The 23,704-nt window shown below is 39.2% G+C and overlaps 3 protein-coding genes across 3 annotated transcripts in view; 1 reads left to right on the forward strand and 2 right to left on the reverse strand.

The window, feature by feature from the left end:
- The window catches only part of LOC109475559 (shootin-1-like), a 41,262-nt gene extending 21,954 nt beyond the window's left edge, over window positions 1-19,308 (reverse strand). Inside the window, exons 1-5 of the mRNA XM_019776227.1 lie at window positions 19,218-19,308; window positions 18,197-18,306; window positions 10,855-10,994; window positions 9,371-9,423; window positions 8,655-8,715 (exon numbers count right to left, since the gene is read on the reverse strand). Coding sequence (XP_019631786.1) covers window positions 8,655-8,715; window positions 9,371-9,423; window positions 10,855-10,951 — 211 coding nt within the window. The 5' untranslated portion in view covers window positions 10,952-10,994; window positions 18,197-18,306; window positions 19,218-19,308. The remainder of the gene's footprint in view (window positions 1-8,654; window positions 8,716-9,370; window positions 9,424-10,854; window positions 10,995-18,196; window positions 18,307-19,217) is intronic.
- The window catches only part of LOC109475554, a 154,844-nt gene continuing 142,332 nt past the window's right edge, over window positions 11,193-23,704 (forward strand). Inside the window, exon 1 of the mRNA XM_019776214.1 lies at window positions 11,193-11,696. The gene's annotated coding sequence lies outside the window, so the exon portion shown is untranslated. The remainder of the gene's footprint in view (window positions 11,697-23,704) is intronic.
- The window catches only part of LOC109475557, an 8,834-nt gene continuing 4,397 nt past the window's right edge, over window positions 19,268-23,704 (reverse strand). The window contains exon 4 of the mRNA XM_019776226.1: window positions 19,268-19,336. Coding sequence (XP_019631785.1) covers window positions 19,332-19,336 — 5 coding nt within the window. The 3' untranslated portion in view covers window positions 19,268-19,331. The remainder of the gene's footprint in view (window positions 19,337-23,704) is intronic.

Consider the following 23,704-nt stretch of genomic DNA (forward strand, 5'->3'; position numbering starts at 1 on the left):
ATGTTTCTTTGGGTATCTTGGCCAGAAAACAGATCTAGACCTAACCTCTGATTGGAGAGTAACCTTGGTGTACACTGAGCCATGGTTTGCATGATGTGTTGCAACTTGATTGCCAACATTAACTGTTGTAGGCATTGCATGATTAATGTCCAGTGAAAATCATTATGCATTACGAGAAATTAGCATCGCTATCTGAGACCTAAAAAGGGTTTAAAATTGAATTTGGAAACATAAGGACACAGATGCATGTGTCTGTATTTCTGAAGGATTAATGTCTCAAGATTTGCGGCATGTTCATTGGTGCGAGAATTCTGCATTGCAATATACGTGCCTGGATGCTTTTATACATGTCATATCAATATAATAAGATAATGGGGTCATAAATTCTTAACAGTAAATGTCATTTGGTTTACTGCTGTAGACCAATGGCATTATCTTTGATGCATGCTAGTAAGAAAAAAAGTTTAATGGAACAACTTGCCAATGTATCAGCAGTGTCACAACAGTGCTAATGACCAATAAAATGATCTAGAGATCTAAACCAATTCTACCTACAAAAGCCTTACAAAGACTGCCAAGAACTTGACTCATAACATTTTATTCCTGCTTCTCAGATACACTGTAACTTAGAGTCAGTTTGGTGCTGTCATACTAACAAGACCAACATGATTCCTTATTCTGTGAAGATGGCTCGTAAAAAAAGGTAAAGAAACACTTCAGAAAGCTCAAAAAGCTCCAGCAATATTAGCATACACTACTTCCAGCTGCCTCTTTTGATATTTCCCAAATGAAAGCAATAGCAGCAAAATACTGTCAAGAAAAATACCTTGACAGCCTCTAAGATAATGTGATTTCCTAGCAGCCGGTAATATGCAATTACACATTCATTCACTGCTTCTCATCTTCGTGAAGATCATAAAATTCTCAACAACAAGCTGAGAACTAATTGAGAAATCATCACAGGACCCAATCTCATAAGATTTGGAGATAACTTAATTTGCCTCCTTGCCAGTAATAAGACTTCTTGTTGATAAGATTAAGAAGTCATGAAGGACTCCAGATGTGACTAGAAATTACTTCAAAGAATGAACTGAGCAGAAGCAAAATCCCAGAGGAAATGGGCTTTGACCATCAAGTGTTATAGAGCATAAGGGATGTTCCAGCGAAGTGAATCCTGGGGAATTACCTTTCATTCTTTGCTTCTTTCTTTAAAAAATCTTTTGTCTGACAAACAAGTGATTTTCTGGAACTGGTAAGTCAAATCAGTTTCTGAAAATGATGGAAGTGGTAGGAGATGGTAGAACAAATATTGAGCAAAAATCCTGAAGGTTAAGCTCTATTCCTGTGTAAGCTGAAGGAAAGAACAACAGGAGCTGCACAGATGTAACTACATGTACATGTACAGTGCCTTGGGACAGAAAGGTCCTACCCTGTGTGTAATATAGTGTATTTCGCTTCCCAGCGGGCACACAAAACGTCCACTTGCCTGATCGTTACACCTGGCACAAAAATGACAGGAATAAATCTCCCTTGACAGGACTGCCCGTCTGGGACGAGTCTGTCCCAGTTCGATACTTCTCAGCGGAGATGTAAGTCATGTGTTGTTGTGGTAATCGTCATTTGATATGCAAATGGCTGTTTTATTACCCACAAAACATAATAAATGACCACAAAATGTCTAACCATAAATAAAGGGACATCCTGATTAGGTGGAGTTTGGCCCAGTTTACATGAGGCACTTTGCATGATGTACAACAAATGTCTAAGACAGACGACTAGGACAGTCTTCGTTTTGCATACTGTGACAGCGACTCCAGCCATGCGTCATGCTGGGGTGTCTACAATGCTGGTCCATACACAAGGGTGGACTGTGTTGCAGACTGGACTTGGTTGCCTGATGTTTGCTGCACACTACCGCTGCATGTCATGGGGGCCTTTCTATGCACAGAGTGTTGGTCATTGTAGGACAAATAATTTTTTGCCCCATGTAAATTAAGCCTCTATCAGATCAGTGAACAACAGACCAGGCTTGCATGAGGTGGTCTGGTGGTTAGCAACCCTGTTTCTGGATCACAAGGTTGAGGGTTTGAATCCCAACCTTTAATCCCAATCAGTTCTGGACCCTCACCTGTAGAAGTTGCCACTCCAATGTTGCGAAAAGAATTGCAAGCAGTCTCTAGCATTTTAGGATAGCCACCCATAGAGAACCTTTGAGAACCCACTACCATTCTAGGTAAGCCTAGATGTATGCCCTGATATTAGTGAATAAAACATCTACAACATGGATTATCTGTGGTAGGAAGATCACCCAGCATACATGTAGCATGAATGGCAACTATTGGTATAGTCCAAACCGTTACAGTTCAGCCACATCAATTGTAGTACACACTCTTGCAAATTCAGCCTCTGGCTGCAATAAGAAGTAGTCGACCCCCAATACAGCTCCCCAAAAACAAATAAAGATACCATCCCATAGGATCACGGCTATTACCACTTTCACTGTTCAATAAAATGCCGGCCACAAAACTTATCCCGGGAGCATAAAATGCCAGCAAGAACCAGGAAGAAGGAAATGACATTGATGATCTCCATGAGCCTCAGGAGAAACATAATTTAAGCCACAGCAGAAAAAGCAACTTTTGGGACAGGAATCAAAAGTGTTAAGGCATCACTGGCACCATTCCTTGTTTTGTGTTGAACCATGACAATATTGTGAAAGCTTTGGCAATGGAGCATTTCAAAAACTACTTAGGCTTTGGCACTCTACAATAACACTTTTGTAGAAAGGCAGAACTGAATACACTGGCAACTTGGCTTGTTAAACTTAAAGTGTGAACCACAGAACTGGTGAACCACAAGACATTCCAAGATGACTATTTGTGACTATTTTCCACATCTGTAGCAAGCAATATGTAACATACTCCCTCCCCCAGGTACATCTTATTACCCATTACCACTACTCGGATGTTCATTTCATGTTATCTAAGTACTCTGAGTGGTACAAAAACTCCCCATTTTAACTTTACTCCATTAGTTTATTTTTGACAGTTTGACAATTAAGTTGCTGCATTGGTGCGGCCCTCCCCTGCATCAGCCTGCTGCTGTACAGGATTGGTTGCTATGCCCTTATCAGCCACCCCTCCCCGACATCTGCTCCTGTTCTGCTTTACTACAAGCCGTAAAACTTTCCATTAAGCGTATCTTCCTCCTTCGGGAGAGGAAAATGTGTGAATTTACCATCGTCAGGTTACTGCAGGTGTGCCGTGGAGAGATTTCAAAAGATAAAGTCATGGTTCGATGCCCCCTGGTCTCTTTTTCCATAATGACATGTTGTACAAATAAAATTTAATGTGTTTTGCATCTTTCAATATACTATATGGTAGATATACCAATCTCTTTCCTGTCATATGAATTACATAATGTAGTCTATCTGTTCTGTTCCATATAATATAGTGTTACAAAACTGACATTGGAAAAACATGATCTGGAAAGTAACGTTAGATATGTTTAATACCCAAAGAGACCTTAACTTCCTTGCCTAAGGTGACCAAGCTAAAATCCCAAATCAACTAATGAGTCTCTTGTTGAATTTTTAAAACCTTAAAATGCGACGTGGTTCACTTGTCCCCCAGAACCTAAAAAAATAAATGGAATAACCCAAGCTGCCTGATCCATTGAAAGATTGACTGGTTTACCAGCAAATACGAGATATAATATAACAAGTTCAAATCATGCCCTGGTACCAACATGATATAGAGATCGTTCTCAAAGCCAAGTTCAAGTTCATAACACCATATATTCTAGTGTAATGCATGCAAAAACCTTCCAGTTCATCAAACTGATATCCAACCTGTAAGGGACCTACCGTTGTGAACACAATCCTGGGATATGTGGACATAGAGAAGATAATTTCTTTTACGAAACTGACGGAAGAATGCATTTCACAGTTCACTCCAAAATGGAGAACAACAAAACAACTATTTGCCAGGAAAAACAAATTTTCCCACTATCCTCCAGACCAGTCCAGTATGAGGGGACACCTCTTCATGTTGTACAGTGTACATCGTATTTACAAGATCTTTCTGACATATTTATCACCGGCTATAAAGTTCTCAGTTAGGGGCTGTGCAGCACCTTTCCACTGGGAGATGTGACTTACAGGTCCTGGGGGTGATAAGACACACCAATTACAGCTCCAAATCAAGATGTAATTTTGTAAGAGGCCACCGCCTCGAGCCATGCCAATATTTCTGTCTGTGACAGTTTGGCAGCAAATAAAAGGGTTCATATAACCTAAGGGATTTCCAATCCTGTCTCCTTCTTTCCAACAGGGTGCAAAGCTATTTCTGGTATTGCTATGGCTTAATTTCTAGGCTGTTTAGGTTTGCCAAGTTCATAAAAGTTACATAGAGAGCATCAGCCAGTATACATGTACTTTATCAGATGAATTCCAGTTCATTATGTATTTCTATGTTCTAAATATTCTTTTTATATGATACATTGGGATTTCAGCAGTCAAAGTGCCCTTTTATAATTCAGAAAAATCCTACAAATCATGAGGACTCAAAAGATTATATCATCTCCAGTTAGAGATATGTGCATCCCTTTGCTTGCTTTGCAGTTTGTAATTTGTTGCCTCAACGTAAGGTAACGGAAGTCTCAGAGTCATAGCCTTTTTTAGGCTGTAGGGCCAGTGGATTGTTGATTCACTATGTCTCCGGTACGGTATTGGAAGGCAGAGGCCATTTATCTCCTTCCATCGCCTTTTAACTCCCCAACCAAGTCAGGTGCACATTTTACATCTGGGTAAAGTGAGGAAAGTAGTGTAAAGTGCCTTTCCTAAGGACACAACACACATGTATAGCCAGGAATGCCAGGGTTTGATCCTCAAACCATTCAATCTTGTGTCCACTAGTGTAGCCACTTGGCCATTTGATGCCTCAAGATACACCATTTGAAAAATGTACAAAAGTAGGGAAAGATAAGTACAAAACTGCTTTGAGATTACCACAAAACCAAAGAGGAAACGTGGCAAACACATGGTCAACAACAGTCACTTCTTGTCGGATAAGGAGTTAGGAGACTGACACTAATGTCAGCATCTAATTAATCTTAACCAAATATGTGACATTTGTATTACACTTTGCCTTCATCACAGGAAATAAGGGCCATTATCATCCAGATTCCGGCCTTATCATAACTTCTCCACTGGTTTTCTGGTCAGAAAATGGTCTTGAATGTCTCCCCTATGTAACATCCAGGATGTTATTTATGATGTATCATCATTATCTGCAGAACTGAATGGGACGTGAGGATAAATAAATAAAATACTGACTGGTTCTGTAACAAAATAGGCATAAGTAAGTTATGTCAGTTGGAACTGTGGACAAGTTTATGTATATCTTGGACTTTCAATGTTTTATATTACCTGACAGACAGCCATTTGTTGCCTAAACTTTGGAGTCAGTGTAAAATTTGATGAATGCACCCTCTCTCATTTGAATTTCCTTTTAATTCCCTCTCCTGATTCTAATTCCAACATTTTCTCTACTTCCCTGATGACTATTTAAACAGAATGGCAATTTAGTAAATACCCCTTATCTATCATTGATAGGAATGCTTCACACATCAGTGACGCACACTTTCCCCAATTTTGTGCATTATTTCTTCCTTCATTGATAATTAATTGGTGGTGCAATTGAGAATATTTCTGCTTTCTGTTTTGAATGTTTCTTTCATATTTTGGGTGTTTGAGAATAATGTAAATCCTATTTAAAGTAAGGTGCACCCAGATCTACTCAACTTTAAAGATCTGCTCTAACTATGTGGGCCCACTGACTTGCTGTGGAACAGACTGTGTATGAAACTCATATGAAATAACGACATTGTAATATCCTTACCTGAGTGTTGTCATTCAATGTGATAGTGGTAACTTATATGCAAAGAAAGGACAACAATTGAACATGTACTTTGAAAATCTTCCTGAAAAGGCATTAGCTCCTTAGAGAGGAAATGTCCATCAGCTGTCTAACAGTCTAAGTACATGGACACACCTCAGCAGGAGCATGTATTATCTGTACCTCATGTTTTATTCTGGGAGGCATCAATTTTCAAGTTGCTGGAGCTCTGATGGAGAGATGCCGCTTTCCTCGCATCACCATAATCCTTGTCACTGAGTGGCTAATAACGTGATGGATCCGACATGTTCACAAAGCACCACAGACCAGGAGTTAGGCAGATCGTGATCATGAAATCACCATTATCTAACTTGCATAAAACAAAAAAAGATCTGGTAGCCAGGGCCATACAACATTATTTTTGGGTTTCTATCTCCTATTAGTTTGGTACAACACGTCAGCAAATAGAAAAAATATAGAGTACAGTCACTGTACATTGGAATGACAATGGAAATGTGACTTGTGATGTGATTTTTCTACATTTAGCTTAAGTATCCCATCTGGAAATTTAACTTACAAAAGTAATACTGGTACATTTATGGAGGAAATTCTGTTCTGGAAAATGTCTAAACAACATGCTTTATACTATAGTTAGTTTGTACCAGCCTGGAAATAGCTTCAATTTCAAGTGACCAGTGGTATATTAAACATGCCACAGTTAAAATATCTCTAGCTATAACGTTACTAGACTTGTAAATCTCTTGTACTAGACTCGAATCAATCGAGTAAAATCCTTATTATGACAAGATCATTCTTTGAAAGACCATCTTGCAGCTGGCACTAGTTACACTTTGTAATGGGTTTTGTATCATTCAACATATGGAAAGAGTGTATTTAAGTTTTATTGTATCAACCATCAGCCTGTACCTACCTCTCATGCATATAAGTCACTAGTTGATACATTCAGGTGTGCTTAAATGGAAAATACACCCTTTATATGAAACATAAACAGAACAAAATCACCCATTTCTGCAATAATGTCGGCAAAGTTATTACGTTCTGATTACGATAATGGTGCCTTTCAAAACGCCACGTCCATTATGGTAACCGAGCCAATTGAAACAGACGACAAGCGGTAACGAATGTGTCGCTTTAACGTTTGCTGGAAGATTTTGCTCCAGGCTGTCCATGAATTATAAATGGGAACAACTAGTGATAATTGGACTTGTGAGATTAGGTAACCAGCATGTCTTGTTAAATGTAGGACATGTGTTTGGAAGCCTTCAGGTTTGTGGGTCAGGCATCATTTATACATCAGGCCATACTAACTCTGTTATTTGGTTCTCATCCGAACAATTTTTGTAAATGGTATAAGCATCCAGGTTATGCAGGCAAAGCGATTTTTATTGCTGAAAAATAATATTCAACAGAGCTAATGTTTAAAGTTGAAACTTAGATATGTAACTACATGTACATGTACCAACACACAGAACACGGATGAACTTTCGTGATAGTAAAAATAAATGATATTTAAATTACATACAACTCTCTACTGCTATATAATATCAATGTGCTCCACTTAAATTTAGGATTTTGGACTGCTTCGTAACAGAATATATATATTCATATATAATAATCATAAGTGAAAGTTCTATACCTTGGCAATGTTTCATTTCAACACTTCTTCATTATTCATGTAAATGACCTCTGCGTTAAAATAACATAATATACATTTTCACTTGTGTGACCTAGAATAAACCATAACAAGGTAACTACTGAGAAATACAATTGACTCCTTTTAATGAGCTCCAGTAATATGAACTTGCTGTAACATAAAAGTGGTCATATATATTTATCATTACTTGTACCTTTCGGTTCAGCTTGCTTTGCTTTTTTACCTACATGTAGGTCATGAACAAGCAGTTGAACTGAACATCAAACAGCTTTTATGAAACGAGCTTTGTTAAATCCAACTGGTTCAACAAGTCAAACAAAGCCCTGACAACCATCCCACCTGAGCCTTCCAACAAGACCGCCATTTGTAATTATCATTAGTTTAAGTTAAGTTAAGATATATATGTGTAATTGCTCTGCAAAGCACTTGCTTCAATAAGGGAAAGACTTTGATTTTGGAGCTTCGTGTAATGCGGCTACAGTAATAGTGGAGCTCAAACTTGTATTTTATCACAGAAAGCAGATCTTTCTAGAGGCCACAGATAACTACAAGCAGTTATCTTATTAAGTACAATTACATACACCTGAGTTGTTGGCTGACAGCAAGAGGCCAAGAAGGTCACAAATTTTAGCAGTGTAGCCTGTCTTACAAGTCTGTGAGTACCTCCAAAGCACTGCCAGTAATGGACGTGTTTTTCAGCTGGATGCAAAATCTGCTAAAAGACTTGTGCAAAGAGGTCTTGAGAGGCTTAACAACAAAACCTAAGTGTACAAATTGAAGTGAGGTGCAAATGTATTTGATCAAAAGATGTCACCTGAAAGCCTCTGGCATACTGATATAAAAGTTTTATTCTGGAACACTATTTTTGAAGTGACCATCTCAAAAACACATACATGTGTACATGTAGCTTCACCCTTTTATAAGAAGCTAATAGCCTTTTGGCACAGCATTCGTATTTGTTAGGCAGTGTAGTTGGACAGCAAGGAGAAACTTAAGCTTTTGGTTTGTTTTTGTAACATTTGTTATCTTGTTCATTGACAAATTAATTAATAGTTTAATAACTTAAATCCTTAACATCTTACCTGATTGTAGTTTCTCCAGCTGGGTTTCTGTGACCTCCAACCTCTCGGCCAGCTCGGCATACTGGATGGAAAAACAATGAAAATGTTATTAACAGGTATGCTCATCTACCCGGTACTTAAAAAGAAACACATGTTGGAAACCAATAAAACACTATGATAATACATGTATAAAATTATGAATTTCAAAACTTCCTTCTAATCTTCTGTTAACTTCTTTCTATCCTAGCACATGTGGACAAAGTTTGTATGGAACTTGAAGAATTTTTGTACAACACTTATTTTCATTTTTTAAATTTAGAGATTACTGTATCAACTCATCTTTTAGAAAAAATTCTAGAATTTACCTTTATATTCTTAGCTCAGAACATGAATGTGGGAAGGAAAGATTTTGTCATACAGAGGATTATGAAAGAAATCTAATACCAGAATGAGCTAGGGTAGGCTAGAGAGATCAAATGACATTTTGTTTTCGGTATTGATTGGTTATTTACATGTTTGTTTTAGTATTATTCTTTTAATAATACTAATACAAATGTTAATATTTCTTTTAAAATTATGAAAATTTGGGGCAGAGCAACTGGCAAATAATCTATAATCAGCTGGGTGCTGTGGAAGAAAACAGTCTCAGCATTACATCATAGTCCAGGAATGCAAACAAACTCAACATAGTCTAAAGGTTGTCAAGTAGTCCAAAGATCGATCCTGACAGATCTCACCTGTTGTTGGTTCTCATTGTACTTCAGCTGCAGCTCAGAAAACTCATGGATTGCTGTGGATGAAAAAAGAACAGTGTTACTTAATAAACCAGTGAACAGCAGTATGGTGGGACCGTACTAGTAGTTTGTTCTGTTAACAGATCCAAATCCCCGAATCCAAATGCAGATAACAAATATCACATTATATTCAAATCAATACTATAGTTTGCAGAACCAGTGGCTATATACTAAATCAATGATGAACCTGCTGAAAGAACGATGTGTGTAGTTCACATGTACCTGTTGAAAGAATAAACAATGAATGCTTGGCTACAGTCTACAATGTTACAAAACTTCTCCAGTTCTTGTTTACTTTGTCTCATTTAAACTTCCTTGCTTTGATTCACCTCCCAACCTGCACAGTACCTAACAACCCGGCCTCAGAAGAAAGAAATGTTTTTATCATGCCTGGAATAAATATTTTTGCCAAATTTATTCTACTGATGATCTGATGCGACAACCTTGAAATTGGTTTGTAAATGGGCTGAATGCTTGGCAGCCACACAAAGGTAAGGGGGCGTGTCAACAAAGAAAGCAGCCATGTGTACAATAAATTCCACCTTGCATCTGAATATTTCTGACTTTTATGACAATAGTAAAGATACAACAATGAAAATATTTGAACTGTTATTATGTGTGCCATTTTGTATGATGTCATTTTGATAAACTTGTGAAAGGCACACATAATTATTGTAAAAATATTTTGCTGTTAATCTAGAAAAGGCTTCAAACTGACGTAGGTAAACATTGTTGCCTCAGAAGACAATCACTTACAACAGTATGGCTACATTTTCCATTTGCAGCAGTATACACGTTTATTCCATTTTGGACGTATTACCCCTAATTAGTGCGCTGCCAGGCCTACATAAATAAGTCAGGAGGACGGCTAATTGCATTTTAGGATATTTGAGATAGCGGCCAGACAAAATTACGAGAAATGAAACGAGTCTTGCAAGCCAAATTTTCGGGTGTGTCTGAAGTGCAATGACGAAAGAAAATTCGCGGATGTTTGAAGGTTTTGTCGGATTCTTGCCCGAGATGTTGTAATGTATAATGCATAATACTTTCGTGTTAAATCCGCTGTGACCAAGCTATGTCCTTTGGGAATAGAACAAGGGCAAAGAACACATCATGGTCTATTCATAGAATTCACTTCCGCCTTCGTATACCTTGAATGTTGTTCGTGTCATCTACCATTGCTGCCATCTGCACCTAAACTTAAGCTTCACGTATCTAGTACAAAGGTCTGCCGTCAATATAACATTAAATCGAGCGGTTATCGGGCAATTTACATGAGAAAAACAAGCCATTTTCACGTATACATAAATCTCGGCATGACAATAACACAACCAGGAAGTGAATATTTGGAGGCTCACAGGACACGATCGACCTGCGATCACTTCCTAAAACAGTCGGCATGACATGTGAATAAAAGCTGAACTTACCTTTGATGCATAGCTTTTTCAGTGCTGACAGGTTTTCCTCTGAATTTCGGAACTTTTTCTGCCACAAGTCCAGTTCCACCTGCAGTTCCTCCGCCATGTTGGCTTTCCTTTCCCGTTAGTCACCTTTGGCCGATACCAAACTGGGAGCATTTAGGGGGGTACAGCGAAAATTGTTAGAATATAACGCGCCCTTTTTCATTCCTCCCGACAGAAAAAAATACTGATATCATACTCAATTTACTACATCTACTTTTACTTCTCTAGGTTACATTTTGTTGCTTTTATGTTTGGTACTTCAAGCTTTTTTTAAAAGTAATTAGAGACATGCGACCCTTTCCACAATATGACCACAGTAAATGTGCTCAGCTGACCTACGTTGACCTGCTCGGCGGGACAATGCTTTACCAGGAAATTTGGTACGGTGATTTCCCACTTCCTATTTCAGTTCCTTACCAGGTCATCCTGCCTAGTCAATATACAAAGATATTTGGTATAGATCGTGAAATGTCCTTAAAATCGGTACCAAAAAGAATAACGTAGGAAAAGAGTTCATCTTGGAAATTCGGCTGTTCTTCCAAATTTAATATGATGATGCTGCGCCATACGCGAACAGAAATCAAATCTTGACAATTACAAGGCGTTTTCATCGGGATTTGAAGGGAGCCACACCGTCGTGTTGAAGTACGTGAACATGTAGCTTCTCAGTACTGCAGTATTTTGTAAAGATGACTGTTTGAGGGAACACCGGAGGACAGCCGGTGGAGTCTGCGCGATCCGAATGAGCGGGAAATACAAACTGCTTGACAGCTCAGTGTAACACGTGGATTTGTCTACAACAGGCGGTAAGACTCCTTTTTTGAAGTTGACATCATCAAATCCTCTTGATATAACCATCTATTCAAATTACAGACACATTCACTTGTGCGCTGGTGGTGTTCAGCACCAGGGACAGGCATGTTTACTTGTGTGTCTGGATCAGCGGATGGCATTCAGAACCAAGGAAAGGCCAGTTTGCCGATGTGTGTGTGTGTGTGTGCGCGCGCGTGTGGATGGTGTTCAGCACCAGGGACAGACCTGCTTGCTGGTGTGTGGATGGCATTCAGCACTAGGGATAGGTGTCTTCATATTTTAACTGTTTGTGTAGATGGTGTTTTGAACCATAGACACAGATACTTTGATTGGACTAGGAATATTGAAATTTCCAGTTTCACCAGCTGTAATAAAAGCTAACATGTATAGCATCCATGTAGAGATCACATCTATTAGCATAGGATATGTTCATTCATAATTGTTTGTAACATTAACGCTAGACGTAACTTACATTTTTACTAAATAATCTGCAAAATGAGAGAATTGTTGCAAGGATAATCACAAGAAATGTAAAAATGGCATTAGGTATAAAATATTCAATCACAAAACAAAATGAGTTTGCATGAAAGCACATCTTTGATTGTACATAAAGATGCCATTATAAGGTAAATACTGTATTCTCAGATTCTTTCCTGGTTTCCAGATGTCATCTACTGAATAACATTTGTATGGCTGAACTCGGAGAACTCAACCACTGTGACTATGTCATGCATTGCATAACATAATAGCATGTCAAGTAATAGTCTCAGTGACTCACAAACTAGAAAGGTTATAGGAGGCCATGGTTATATAGCAACTAATAGAAAATGCCTAACTTTCCTTCTGATCATCATGGAAATGTTGTAACATTACCTCAGTGTGTTTCAATATAGCTATGAGTGATCATACCCATTATCAGGTATACATGTACAGTAGTCTCTGTCGATGGGAAATCTGACCTGGAAAGGATGACTATACAAGAATAGATATTTCAGGCATAACACAGCCTTGGGGGTACAGATGACCTGGTATCTTGTGTCAATGCCCTGTTTATTGGATTGATATCCCTAATGTCTCTTTTCAAGACAGTAGAGCTAGAGATACAAGGTAATGGTCCTCCAGCAGTCTTCAAGGAGTTACATGAGTTACTGTGAAGCTTCCAGAAGGCATTGTCTATGGAACGGCTTATGTGATAATATCTCAGTGTAATAAGGTACCAGTACAGTTAGGCCAACTGCTCTAATATAGGGGTCCAAAGGAGATCCAGTCTTTTCAATTCAATTCAGCAGATATATGGTAGATACAGAAATGTACTTCACTTTCTCTAGAAAATGACACAAACTGTGATCTGTCTGTTTCAAATATCAAACTATACATAGTAGCAGTTATCCTAGCTGCACTCTGCACAATAATGGATCATTAATGCTTTCCTGTAGTTTATTGCACTGATATCCTTTATGTGCTTTCATATAACTTCTTGGTTAGGTGGTTAGTAATTATACCTCTGAAGTGCAATGTCAGGGGTTATAATATTGATCTGCCCACCAGATTTTTGAGCCCAGTGCAAATTACTTGTACAGGTATACAGTCCTTTCCAGAGGACGGACAGTAGGCCTAAGTACATATATTATATAGTCTATTGTGGGGACACTGTGGGTACATTGTGTGAGTCTGAAGGGACAGTGTTGAGGAAAACAAGTTGCCATTCTACGTGCAAGGATGATCTTCTAGTAATTAAGTAGGTTTTTCTTTATAGTAGAATTTTGAAACATCAGAGAATTACATGTAGGGACAGCAAATGTTATTAAGATATTTTATCAGTTTGAGATGTTGAATGACTGTAAGTGGACAACCTACATGTAACCTAAATTTTTACCAAGGTTACCGACTCTGGCTCTTAAAGAGTACTTTGAAACCCTGAATTCCCAAGTATATGAATTGCTATAGCCTGAACATGACTTGGAACAACACCAATACAACCTCCATCATTATCCTGAGGAGTGTGATCTGGACACATTTTGACACTTCTACTGCTCTTCACTCAACATTGTCGTAAATTTGACGGGGCTTGAAAGCTTGACAAGGTCTAAAGGATTAGATATAAACCCCTAGAAATGCACCTCACACTGGTGAGTAGCTTTGATATACAGGTATCTGCACTGTGGGATTCAGATGGTCCAGTGTGATGGATTGTAATTGTTTTATATTATTGCAGTAACCTCTTTTCTGATCAAATCTCTGTAAATTGTGTGTTTTCTTTTTCCTCAAGGGGATATGATGTCAAGGGCAGTTGAGGAAGTTCACCAGAAAGTTAATAGGACTTCACAGGATTTTTGACATGTATTTACAAATATTTTATATATCCTTATGAGTGCAAAAAAAAAAGACTCCTACAACAGGGTAAAACATGGTAAAATTGTGATTTGATAGAAATGTATTTAAGAGTTAATTCAATTCCATGTCCCACAAAAAATAGCATAATTCTTGTGGGTGGGGATCGGGTGATTCTTAGAAGATTTACAAATTGAAACAAAACAAAACAAAACAATACTGATAACAAACATAATTTGATAGCAGTATTCTCTGTAGCTTCCAAACATGCATGAAAATGACTTGCAATGATTGATTTTGATAATTTCATGTGAAAATACAATGTATGTCCTATTACTCTACCATAAATGTTGAACAGCAAAAAAGAAACTTGTGTGTGGATAACATTCTGTACCAGTAACGTTATAGGACAGTTACAAAGTGTGGACTGTGGACGTGAAATTTGCACTGTAACCTTCTAGATTCCAAGTTGCATCCCTGGCTGTACATACAGATTGGGTCATTGTACAGTACAGCTTTCTCAGCAATCTTCAGTGCAACTCCCATATGTCACAGTTCTTTGGACAAGTCAGACTTCTGTAGTATCCAGTACTCTAGAAATAAGTATTTAACAGGACCTGATAAATATATCTAGCCAAATGTATCCCAGAAAATTGAGGTGGACGGATAGAACAATCATAAAAGACATCATTGTTTACAATATCAATGATGATATTCTCAGATAAATATATTTGTATAGATTAATTTTAGAATAATATTATTGGAAGAGGTACATTTTTCTCTTACAGGTTAGCCCAGAAATTTGTGGTGCCAGTGCTCTGGTGGTTATGTAACTGCTGCCAGGCACAGAGGCTGCTCTTAGTACAGAGACAGCTCCATTGACTTTTCTATAAAAACCCATTGGTGAAATTTTATAGCATGTTTGCCTCATTGTCTGACTGTGCAGGCCATTTTCGCGTTATATAAAGTCGTATAAGTTGGGTAGACATGCACTTTAAGATATCAAGAAGTGAATTCCAGGCTGCTCAAATTCCATTTCATTGTTTTTCTATAATTTCGGAATTGCATTTTACGCTCATTTTAGAGGCTAATTCCCAGCGATTGGTCCATGGCGGCGGCAGGAGTATCGTTAGACTGGAGTCATGGACTTGGGAGATAAGGGGATATGGAGAATAAAAGTGGCGAGACAGACCCCAGGGACACCTGGTGGTGCCAGCGGATTTAGAAATTCCACATCTACAGTGGTAGCAGCAGTGCAGTAGGGCTGCTAAATGGAAGCTATCTGTCTGCTCTTCCACTCAAATTTGTGATGGTATCAGCACTGGGCCCACATGGCTGGCCAAGCTGGCCTCGGGGTAAGGGGTAATTGCTCAGTTTACACTCGGAAGTTACAGCCCGGCTTGCTGTGGACAGACATCGTGGAGACATTCATGATTTACGCCCGTTTCCATGGTGATCCCGGCAGCCTTTATTGCATTTTATTAGCTGTACAGGGGGCTTATTGCCCCTCTGACGGTACTGTATACGTGCGGCAAGGAAGCATTTGGAGGAAAATAAATTATCCAGTGAAAATTAGCGCATTCCCTGCCCAGCGATTTTCACATCTGATAATATTTGCTGTTTCTCTCGATTGCGGCTGGCGCCACGATGGCGACGGGCAAAACCCGTGATGGACTCCGAGATCAAAGAGGGGCCGAACCGATGTCCAGCTGATTTATCGAGCTGGTTCAGTGTGTGAACAAGAAATTGTCTGTACCAATTTGGAACCAGATTGGGGGGATTTCTCGTCATTGTCGGCGGAGTTCCGTGCTATAAATTGTCCAACTGTGAGATTACTGGGCGCCACAAGGGAGGGGAAACATATGGAAGCCTGGAATAAAGATGTTCTGCCAACAGCTCTTGTCTTAAAGAACCTGCCATTTCCTTAGTGAAACATTTGCTGCCTGTGTGAAATGTGAAACGGAAGTCATTTGCTAATACATGTACCTCAAAGCACTGTTGACTTGAAATGGTAGCAATATTGGAAACTGTATCTACTTAAGGACTGAGGCCTTTTAAAAGAAGGGGAGAGGGTTGCAACTTGCAGGCAGAAGGTTACTTATTCATGATTGAATTATCATAGGTTAGGAGGTGAGGTATGGGTATGGATTAAGTAATGACAACGATGGGGGAGTCAAAATTTAGTCCAAACAGAGTAAAAGAGGGAGGTAAGGAAAAATGGAAATGGAAGCAGGAGAAGCTAGAGACCAGGTATGGACATGTAAATAGCAGCAACGAAAATTAACTAGACCACACTTACAGAGCACAAACCTCTGGTAATGAATCAGAAAAATTAAAATTTAGAATGTTGGTTCATGGTATTAAGTATAATATTTAGCTTAGCTGTCTCTCTTTTAAAGGAGTCACAGCATGTTATTTTTTATTAAGGTTCTTTCAGTTCTTTCTGATCACTGATTCCTCTGGCCGAGGCCTACCCATGAAAAGAAAATTGTAACACACTAGACTATCCAGGACATTTTAAATCATCATATTCATGAACTAACAAACACTAGTAAAACTGTTCAGGTAGGCTAACCACACAAAAGCTGTAGCTACAAATCCTGTAAACAGCACTGTTCAACCATACAGCTCTGTAGAGCAGGTGCTTTGTAAAACTTCATGATGCCTCAGTAGTGTCATTATCATGAGAACCATCTCATAACTTCTTTCCTGTAAATGCCAATGAAAGCAAAGTCTGCTTTATGCTTTTATGTTACAGCTTTTACGACTGCCCATAACTAGTCACTTTAGAGCAGTAGAAAAAGAGTAGTAACTGTATTTAATTGTACTTGGTGGGAAAGCTATGAAACTCAAAGTCCGTAGTGCCCTTACTAGTGACCCAGATAGTATGAAGTATCTCTAGCTTGAAGGTGATCTTGTTACATGTAAATGAGCTGTTTCTCCAAGGTATCTTGTTAATGAGCTTTGGTCGTGAAACTTGCGGGATGAGCCATCGTGTCTACTCCATCGTCACTGGTCTGGCGGGAACTCCGAAGTGCAATTTGACTAAGTAGGAAGCTGTAAAGATAAGAGCACAAGCCGGCCATATCATCGTTGTTTTTGCCTACGGACCAATTTTGGTGCCATTCCCAATTTAAAGGGAGAGCCGCTGTGTCTAGCAGTCTGCCACAACTGTTGGGTTGAATAGAACTCAGGAGAAAGGAACAGGCTTACAAGTTTGCAGGACAAAGGGGAATGAACCAAGCACCATTAGTTAAAAAGAAACTTTGTAGAAAATCTTTCATGTGAATTACAGCTCATGCAAAAAGTAAACGTGACAAAGTTTTTTAGGGAGGAGGAAGGATATCCTTTAAGGAGACTTTGATGAAATGGAACATTGAGAGGTTTTGGTCAGATAAGAGTTTGTCCTTTTTTACCAATACTGTTCTACAGGAAAAGCCATGGTTATCCTTTTTACAATTTAATGCAAAACAGTTGGACTATAAAACTCAAAAGTACATTCAGAAATCTTGAAACAATGCAACATTTCTGCCATCAACGTACCAACTTGTTCACATACAAATGGTTGAAATCGACCCAAACTGACAGCAAAAGGTGTACCTTATTAGGTCCACCAACCACTAAAAGACTGAGGGAAATGAGAGATTCTGGTTTCAAGTTCCTTGCTTGTAAATTTTGTGATATACATGTGTCCCTTTAATGGATAACTCATCAAACTTTTCCCAGAAGGGGAGGCTGAAGCATCGTCATTACATCGTTGGAGAGAGACAAGAAGTCTACATTATAGACTCACCACCATTTGTGTTGTCGCGCCAACAGCAACCAAAGTAGCCAACACTCATAAATTACAGCAGACAACAGGTTTTGTGAGGACGATGAGGATGTCGGATGGAGAGTTTTAATGACAGGGAAAGTCATTATGGTTGTTAAAGAGTAGTCAGAGGCAGACAGTCCGTTTGTTTACTGTGTATGACTTCATTACATGGCACCAAGTTGATGGCGCAGTAAGTACAGGCCTGAAATATAGACCTAGCACTGTTGGAGGATGGCAGTTGTCAATTAATCAGGTGCAGCTAGGGTAGAAAGCTGTCCTAAAGACCTGAATCTTTCATAATCTCTCCTGTCTCTGTATTGTGATTGCTGCTGAGGTAAAAGTGGTTACCTTGCACACAAAACTGCTCTGTCCATGGTGCTGAAGTTAAGGTAGTAAGACTTTTCCATCCCTTGCCTCAGTTCTTTCAGGTGTTTCTCTGGCAATTGTTCTAATAAACTCTGAACAAAGATTAAGAAAGCAACATGTAAATGGAGAGGTTAAAGTGACCTGGAAAGAAGTAAATTGTGTGATACCCAAAGTTGATGTTATATGATTTTGTACTCTTTCTGGGGGTGAGAGGGTTGGTGGTGTCATGGGTTACTTGAATGATTATCAAAAGTACAAATTTGTTATACATGTAACAGTTAATACATATTTCAGCATAGGACTGCAATATATTTTGAATTCTACATTGTAAATTATGATTAGACGATTTTGTAGTTTTGATTGAATATTGATTTATTCTCTCCTGGGGATCTCTCATATGACATTTCACATCTTGTATGCAGTGTTATAATAATTGTATTAATGATCATTTCTCCAGGGCCACCAACAAAATTTAATGTATTTCTTATTTCCCCAGGATATTACTCATTATCACACGGCCAGTCGATAGTTTGTACAACTTTGTAATTCTATTTTTAATTCCAGAATTTGAAAAATTCTCCTGATAGAATTCTTACTTACAAATCAAACTTTTGGGAATTTCTTTGATGTTTTACATGGTTTTGCATAATCTATAGAATCCTCATCAGCACTTTGTGTTATATGTATTTTGAGTTACATAATCATTCGAAAAGACCACCGGGTTATTGAAAAAATTGTCTTTCTAAGGACAACACACTGTTAGCTGAGCACTGTTCATTATACTGATACTTTGTGAAGAAAGCAATCATACCAATGAATTTCAAAAGTAAGATTGAACCTTCATATATATTGTGTCCAATAGCATACTAGTACTAATCCTAACTGCCAAGAGGAAACATATAGAATTTGTGTGGCCCAAGCTTCAAGCTCAACAGTGCATAAGAGACAATCATAGGTTGTAATTCATGAGGTGGTGATTACTGTGGTACAAAACAGACCATACCATATTTCTCCTGGGTCCAAACCAGTGCAGGGAAGCGTAGATAATCGTGGGATGATTTGTCCGTGGATCTGTAGGGACTCCTAAGGATTTCGCGGGGACAAGATGAGTCTCTGCCTAATCTGTACAGGAAAAATGTGGTACTCATAGATAAGAAGGAAAATTAAAATGTGTGAATCTACATCATTTGGGACCACCCCCACAGCTGGTCATTTCAGATAATGAAAAGTACAATGTATTTAACAGTAGATCTAGGTATAGTAAGAAATATCACTTCTCTGTACATTCAAGCGAAAGTGTTTGTAAAAGAAGAAAAAATAATGGTTTATCATTTCATGCATTTGTACAAAAACTCAATATACCATGGCTGTAACTATGTTGAAAAAGAAACAGTTTCTATGCTTTTCTAAACAGTGAGCAGTTGATCCTGTGCATTGTCCTAGTTTTCTGTACTTAGTCCTTCAGGGCAGTAGCTCAACATGACACAATGGCAGCAGGTTACTATCTGGCAGTGTGATTTAGGAAGATATGTTAGAACAAGATTTTCTTTTCAATCTAATCTCTAATGGCTTCCTAAAGTGTGTATGGTCTTGTGACTCATTGTCAGCATTTAGTGGACTCTAATGACCAGTTTGTCAAAGAACCTACAGCCCAAAGCAACAAGTAGAACAGCATTTCAAGACAAAATGTACCCTGACCATTGCAATACAACCTTTATTGGGGATAGTTTCAAAAGTGATAGCATGTTTCCAAACAATTACAAGTTACACAGCAATGGACCAGTTCCCTTGCTTCCATACTTAGTACACAGTAAAAGGCAAGAGACTTTTTCGGTATCTTTATAATGAAGTAAGTCCTAAGTGATAAAAGATTCTAACAGATAGAAGGTAATGACACCCTCTTAAGCTGTCATCCGTTTGGTCTAATTGTACATTTTGGCTTTCCCTTCTTTGTACTTTTCTTTGCATTCTTTGCTATTAAATTGCATTATTTAGTAAATCGGCTTGTTGTGGGTATTGCAGGAAGGTTTACAAACAAACCTAAAATTGTAACAAAGACTGCAAAACATCCCTTCTGGACCAGTTTTAGATTACTCCTCTGCTCACATAAGCAATTCGAAAGTGTTTCTTCTGAAAACAGCTTGCAAATTTGCGAGTCTTCCCCAAGATTTGTTAGGAATAGGATTAATCAAGACTGGGTGCCATCAGGGCGCTGATGTGATGGTTTCAATATGGTTTGGTGATTTCCCCTGTGTCAGCTGTGTTTCCATCATTACCAGTGCTGCATCTTTATCATAGTTAAGCTTAGGGCAGAAACTTAAAGAGGAATGTAGAGTGACGTAGGAAAAGCCTATTGATAAGAGGGCTGTTGGGATTGTAGGAAAGAAAGGCAGAGTGAAAATGTTAACATTTATTTTCAAAACAACAGGTGGTTAGACCAACAAGACTTCAACTTCAAGTAACAACAAATCAGAGATTTCAGACTGACAGGAAATATGCAATCCTCAGCTTACTTGTGACTTTCCCCTGCTGGCTCGCAGCCAGATTCTAAAACCTTTGACCTCTCCTTATTCTTCCCCACCCATGTGCTGTCAACTTACTCTAGACAAGCAGTAAGACAAACCCATTGGCACACAGCCACTCAAAATAATACTGAGAAGTAAAAATTGAACCTAAAACGGAACATCGCAATCTCTGCCCAAGTTTGTTTTGCCCTTGGTGCTGAAATGTATTCGCATTATCAGCATACTAGTACACTCTCAGCCATGAGGCAGTCAACATTCTAATTTACAGGTGGTTTCATAACCTGTAATTTCTTGATGGACTCTATGCTTGTTGCTTTCCAACTTACCTGGGCTCCAGCCCTGCATTCCCATCATTTCATCAGAGCCTTGGAATAGCAACTGGATGCATCTGAATCCTGATGTGATGCATGCTTTCCTCACGACAAGACTAGGACTGGAAAGAAAAAAAGAAAATCCATTTACATGTGTACAACTGTATTACATATTGTATATTCATGGTTATGCATAGATAAAAACTGCCTGACCATGAATAAAAGAGCTCCTTCAGTTCGTTTCTTTGATAATTTGATTTTAAGACTGGGATAATTCAGAAATATTCACATCTAGAAAAGTAAAATGCAGACTACCTAGGGCTAGGTCTAGGGGCTAGCATTGGAAGATTCTCTAAATCAGACCCCACTTTTCACAGTCTTTCAATGGCTACCTTGGGAGTGTGTGAACCATATAATTGATCTGGACTGGGCCTGACTTCCCCCCCAAACCCTTTCCCTTGACACTACTGTTTTTCTGACCTCCAAATTTCATGCCACATAGCAGTGGGGTTCCCAACAGACCCAAAGCAACAGACCCAAATTTAGCAAGGAATCATCTGTGGTGCCAGCCCAGCCAGTGGGAGTGAAACCAAACAGGCAATTTCTTGGCCAAGCTAACTAGGGCTGGCTTTACCTCACGCCTTTGAACTTGAAATGCAGCATGAGAACTTGCAGCTTCTAACTTAACCTCCTGGGAAGAGTGACATACCAGGATAGGCTGGAGTAAGGCCAAACTATGGAACATGCTTTAAAACTAAGGATTTTCAGTTACAAAAGTTCTGGGGTTCACTGGCAGTTGGTTTGTACCTAATGCTACTAGGCTACTGTCCAAGCAGCCCTTTCATTGGCAAAGTCAAAAGAAAAAAACAACAGATAAGGGTCGTATTAATTCATATTCTTTGTTTTTTACCTAAAAATTTACCCTGGGAGCCATCCTCGTTGGTCGTCGGGGAGAGTTAGTAAACGCCGCGGGCCCTGGTTAGCCCGTCTCCGGCACACGCCCTCCCCGCCCTACGCTGGGCACCACATGCGGAAACCCTCTAGGCCGCGCGCTGAAACCCTATGCGGATACCCTCTAGGCCGCGCGCTGATAGTAATTATGCAAACCCCCTAGGCCCTCCGACCCGTTTACTAACTCTCCCGCGGCGTTTACTAACTCTCCCCGACGACCAACGAGGATGGCTCCCAGGGTACTAAAAATTTAGCTAGAGGTGATGATGAAAAAGAGGGTTGGGAGGAAACATTTATTGGCTTCCTGGTTCAGCATTTCTTCAATTCCTAAAACCAACAAATTGCATTGATTTGGCCAGATTTGGCCCATCAGTTTACAATGGTGCTATAATCTTATACACCTTCTTTGATGGGAACTGCTATATCTACTACAAAAACTGTACACATTAACTATTGGTATTACATGTAAATGAAAAAGTGTAAATACATTTTGTACTTTGTATTTGTAAGCAATGTACTGCTTTCAGCAGGCCTGTGGTTATTCCTGGGGTGTTGAGGTAAGTCTTTTAATCTTTTGTTCTAGAATGACCTACTTGGGCAGGAATGTTTTGGAGGAGTGCCAGGTCCTGCTGCTGTCTGCTGCCTGCCAATATGAGATGGTGTTGTTGTCACTGCGCCAAGTCTGGCTGGATGGGAAAAGGGAGTAAGGGGCCAAGTTGTTGTGGCTGACTGAATCCAGGTGTGGAGATCCCATGGGCCAAAGCAAGCCCATTTCTTGCTCTTCATTGTTGAGTTGTGATTAGAGCACTGCTAGGTCCCCTCAGCCAATAGGGATCCTGGATTTTTAGTGATTACATCCACATAGTAGCATACTTGTGAGTTAGTGCACCTCTCTCCCTTGGGGTAGAGGTGCACTAACTAACCAGCCACCCTCTTCTCAGCCAACCAGTGAGCTGGAATTGGTCCCTCTCTAGGGACAGAGGTGCTCTAACTATCCGAATAAATTACACTATGTTGGACCCGCCCATTGTTATTTCCATGGAAACAACAACTGGCCAATGGCAGTGTCCAGCTTTCTGCCCTGGGGAATCAGAGGAGACTGACCGGCTCATCACCACACATGGTCTGACTCTGGCCTCGGGAGACATGAAATCCCCTTGGTGGGCGGGGCAGTTCTAAATCCTCATAGTCAGCCTCAAACCGTGCTCTATCTATTACCTCTAGTAACTCCTGAAATTTGCTTATGGGGGAGGGGAGAGGGTGAGTTACTATAGTATTTACTTTAAGTAAGTGATGAAGCCCAATGTTGGATACAGGTCTAGAACTCCCTAGTTGTCCAGCTCCCATGACCAGTACAGCTACATTTATGTAGTAGATTTTAGTAATGTGAAATGACTACTTACAACAAATGTGCTGTTCACTATCCATGGAGGTATGAATTCAACCTTTTTTTCATACCTCCATGCAGTATCCTAAATCTGCCATCAACCTGATTGAATGTCTTATTGTGATTGTGTTTTCTTGAATGAAGAATGACGAAATGGATGAAAGTTAAAAGTTAACCATAGGAAATAGCCACTTGACACTATATCTAGGACTGTGAGTCACAATGACTCCACAAGTGTTACCCAAGCTGCAAGGCTTGCAAATCAAAGAGTAAAACCAAGGATGTTCCATCAGATAAATCAGATATCAAAATTGTC

This window comes from Branchiostoma belcheri, unplaced genomic scaffold (assembly GCF_001625305.1).
Source record: "Branchiostoma belcheri isolate BF01 breed outbred unplaced genomic scaffold, Haploidv18h27 scaffold34, whole genome shotgun sequence".
Lineage (NCBI taxonomy): Eukaryota > Metazoa > Chordata > Leptocardii > Amphioxiformes > Branchiostomatidae > Branchiostoma > Branchiostoma belcheri.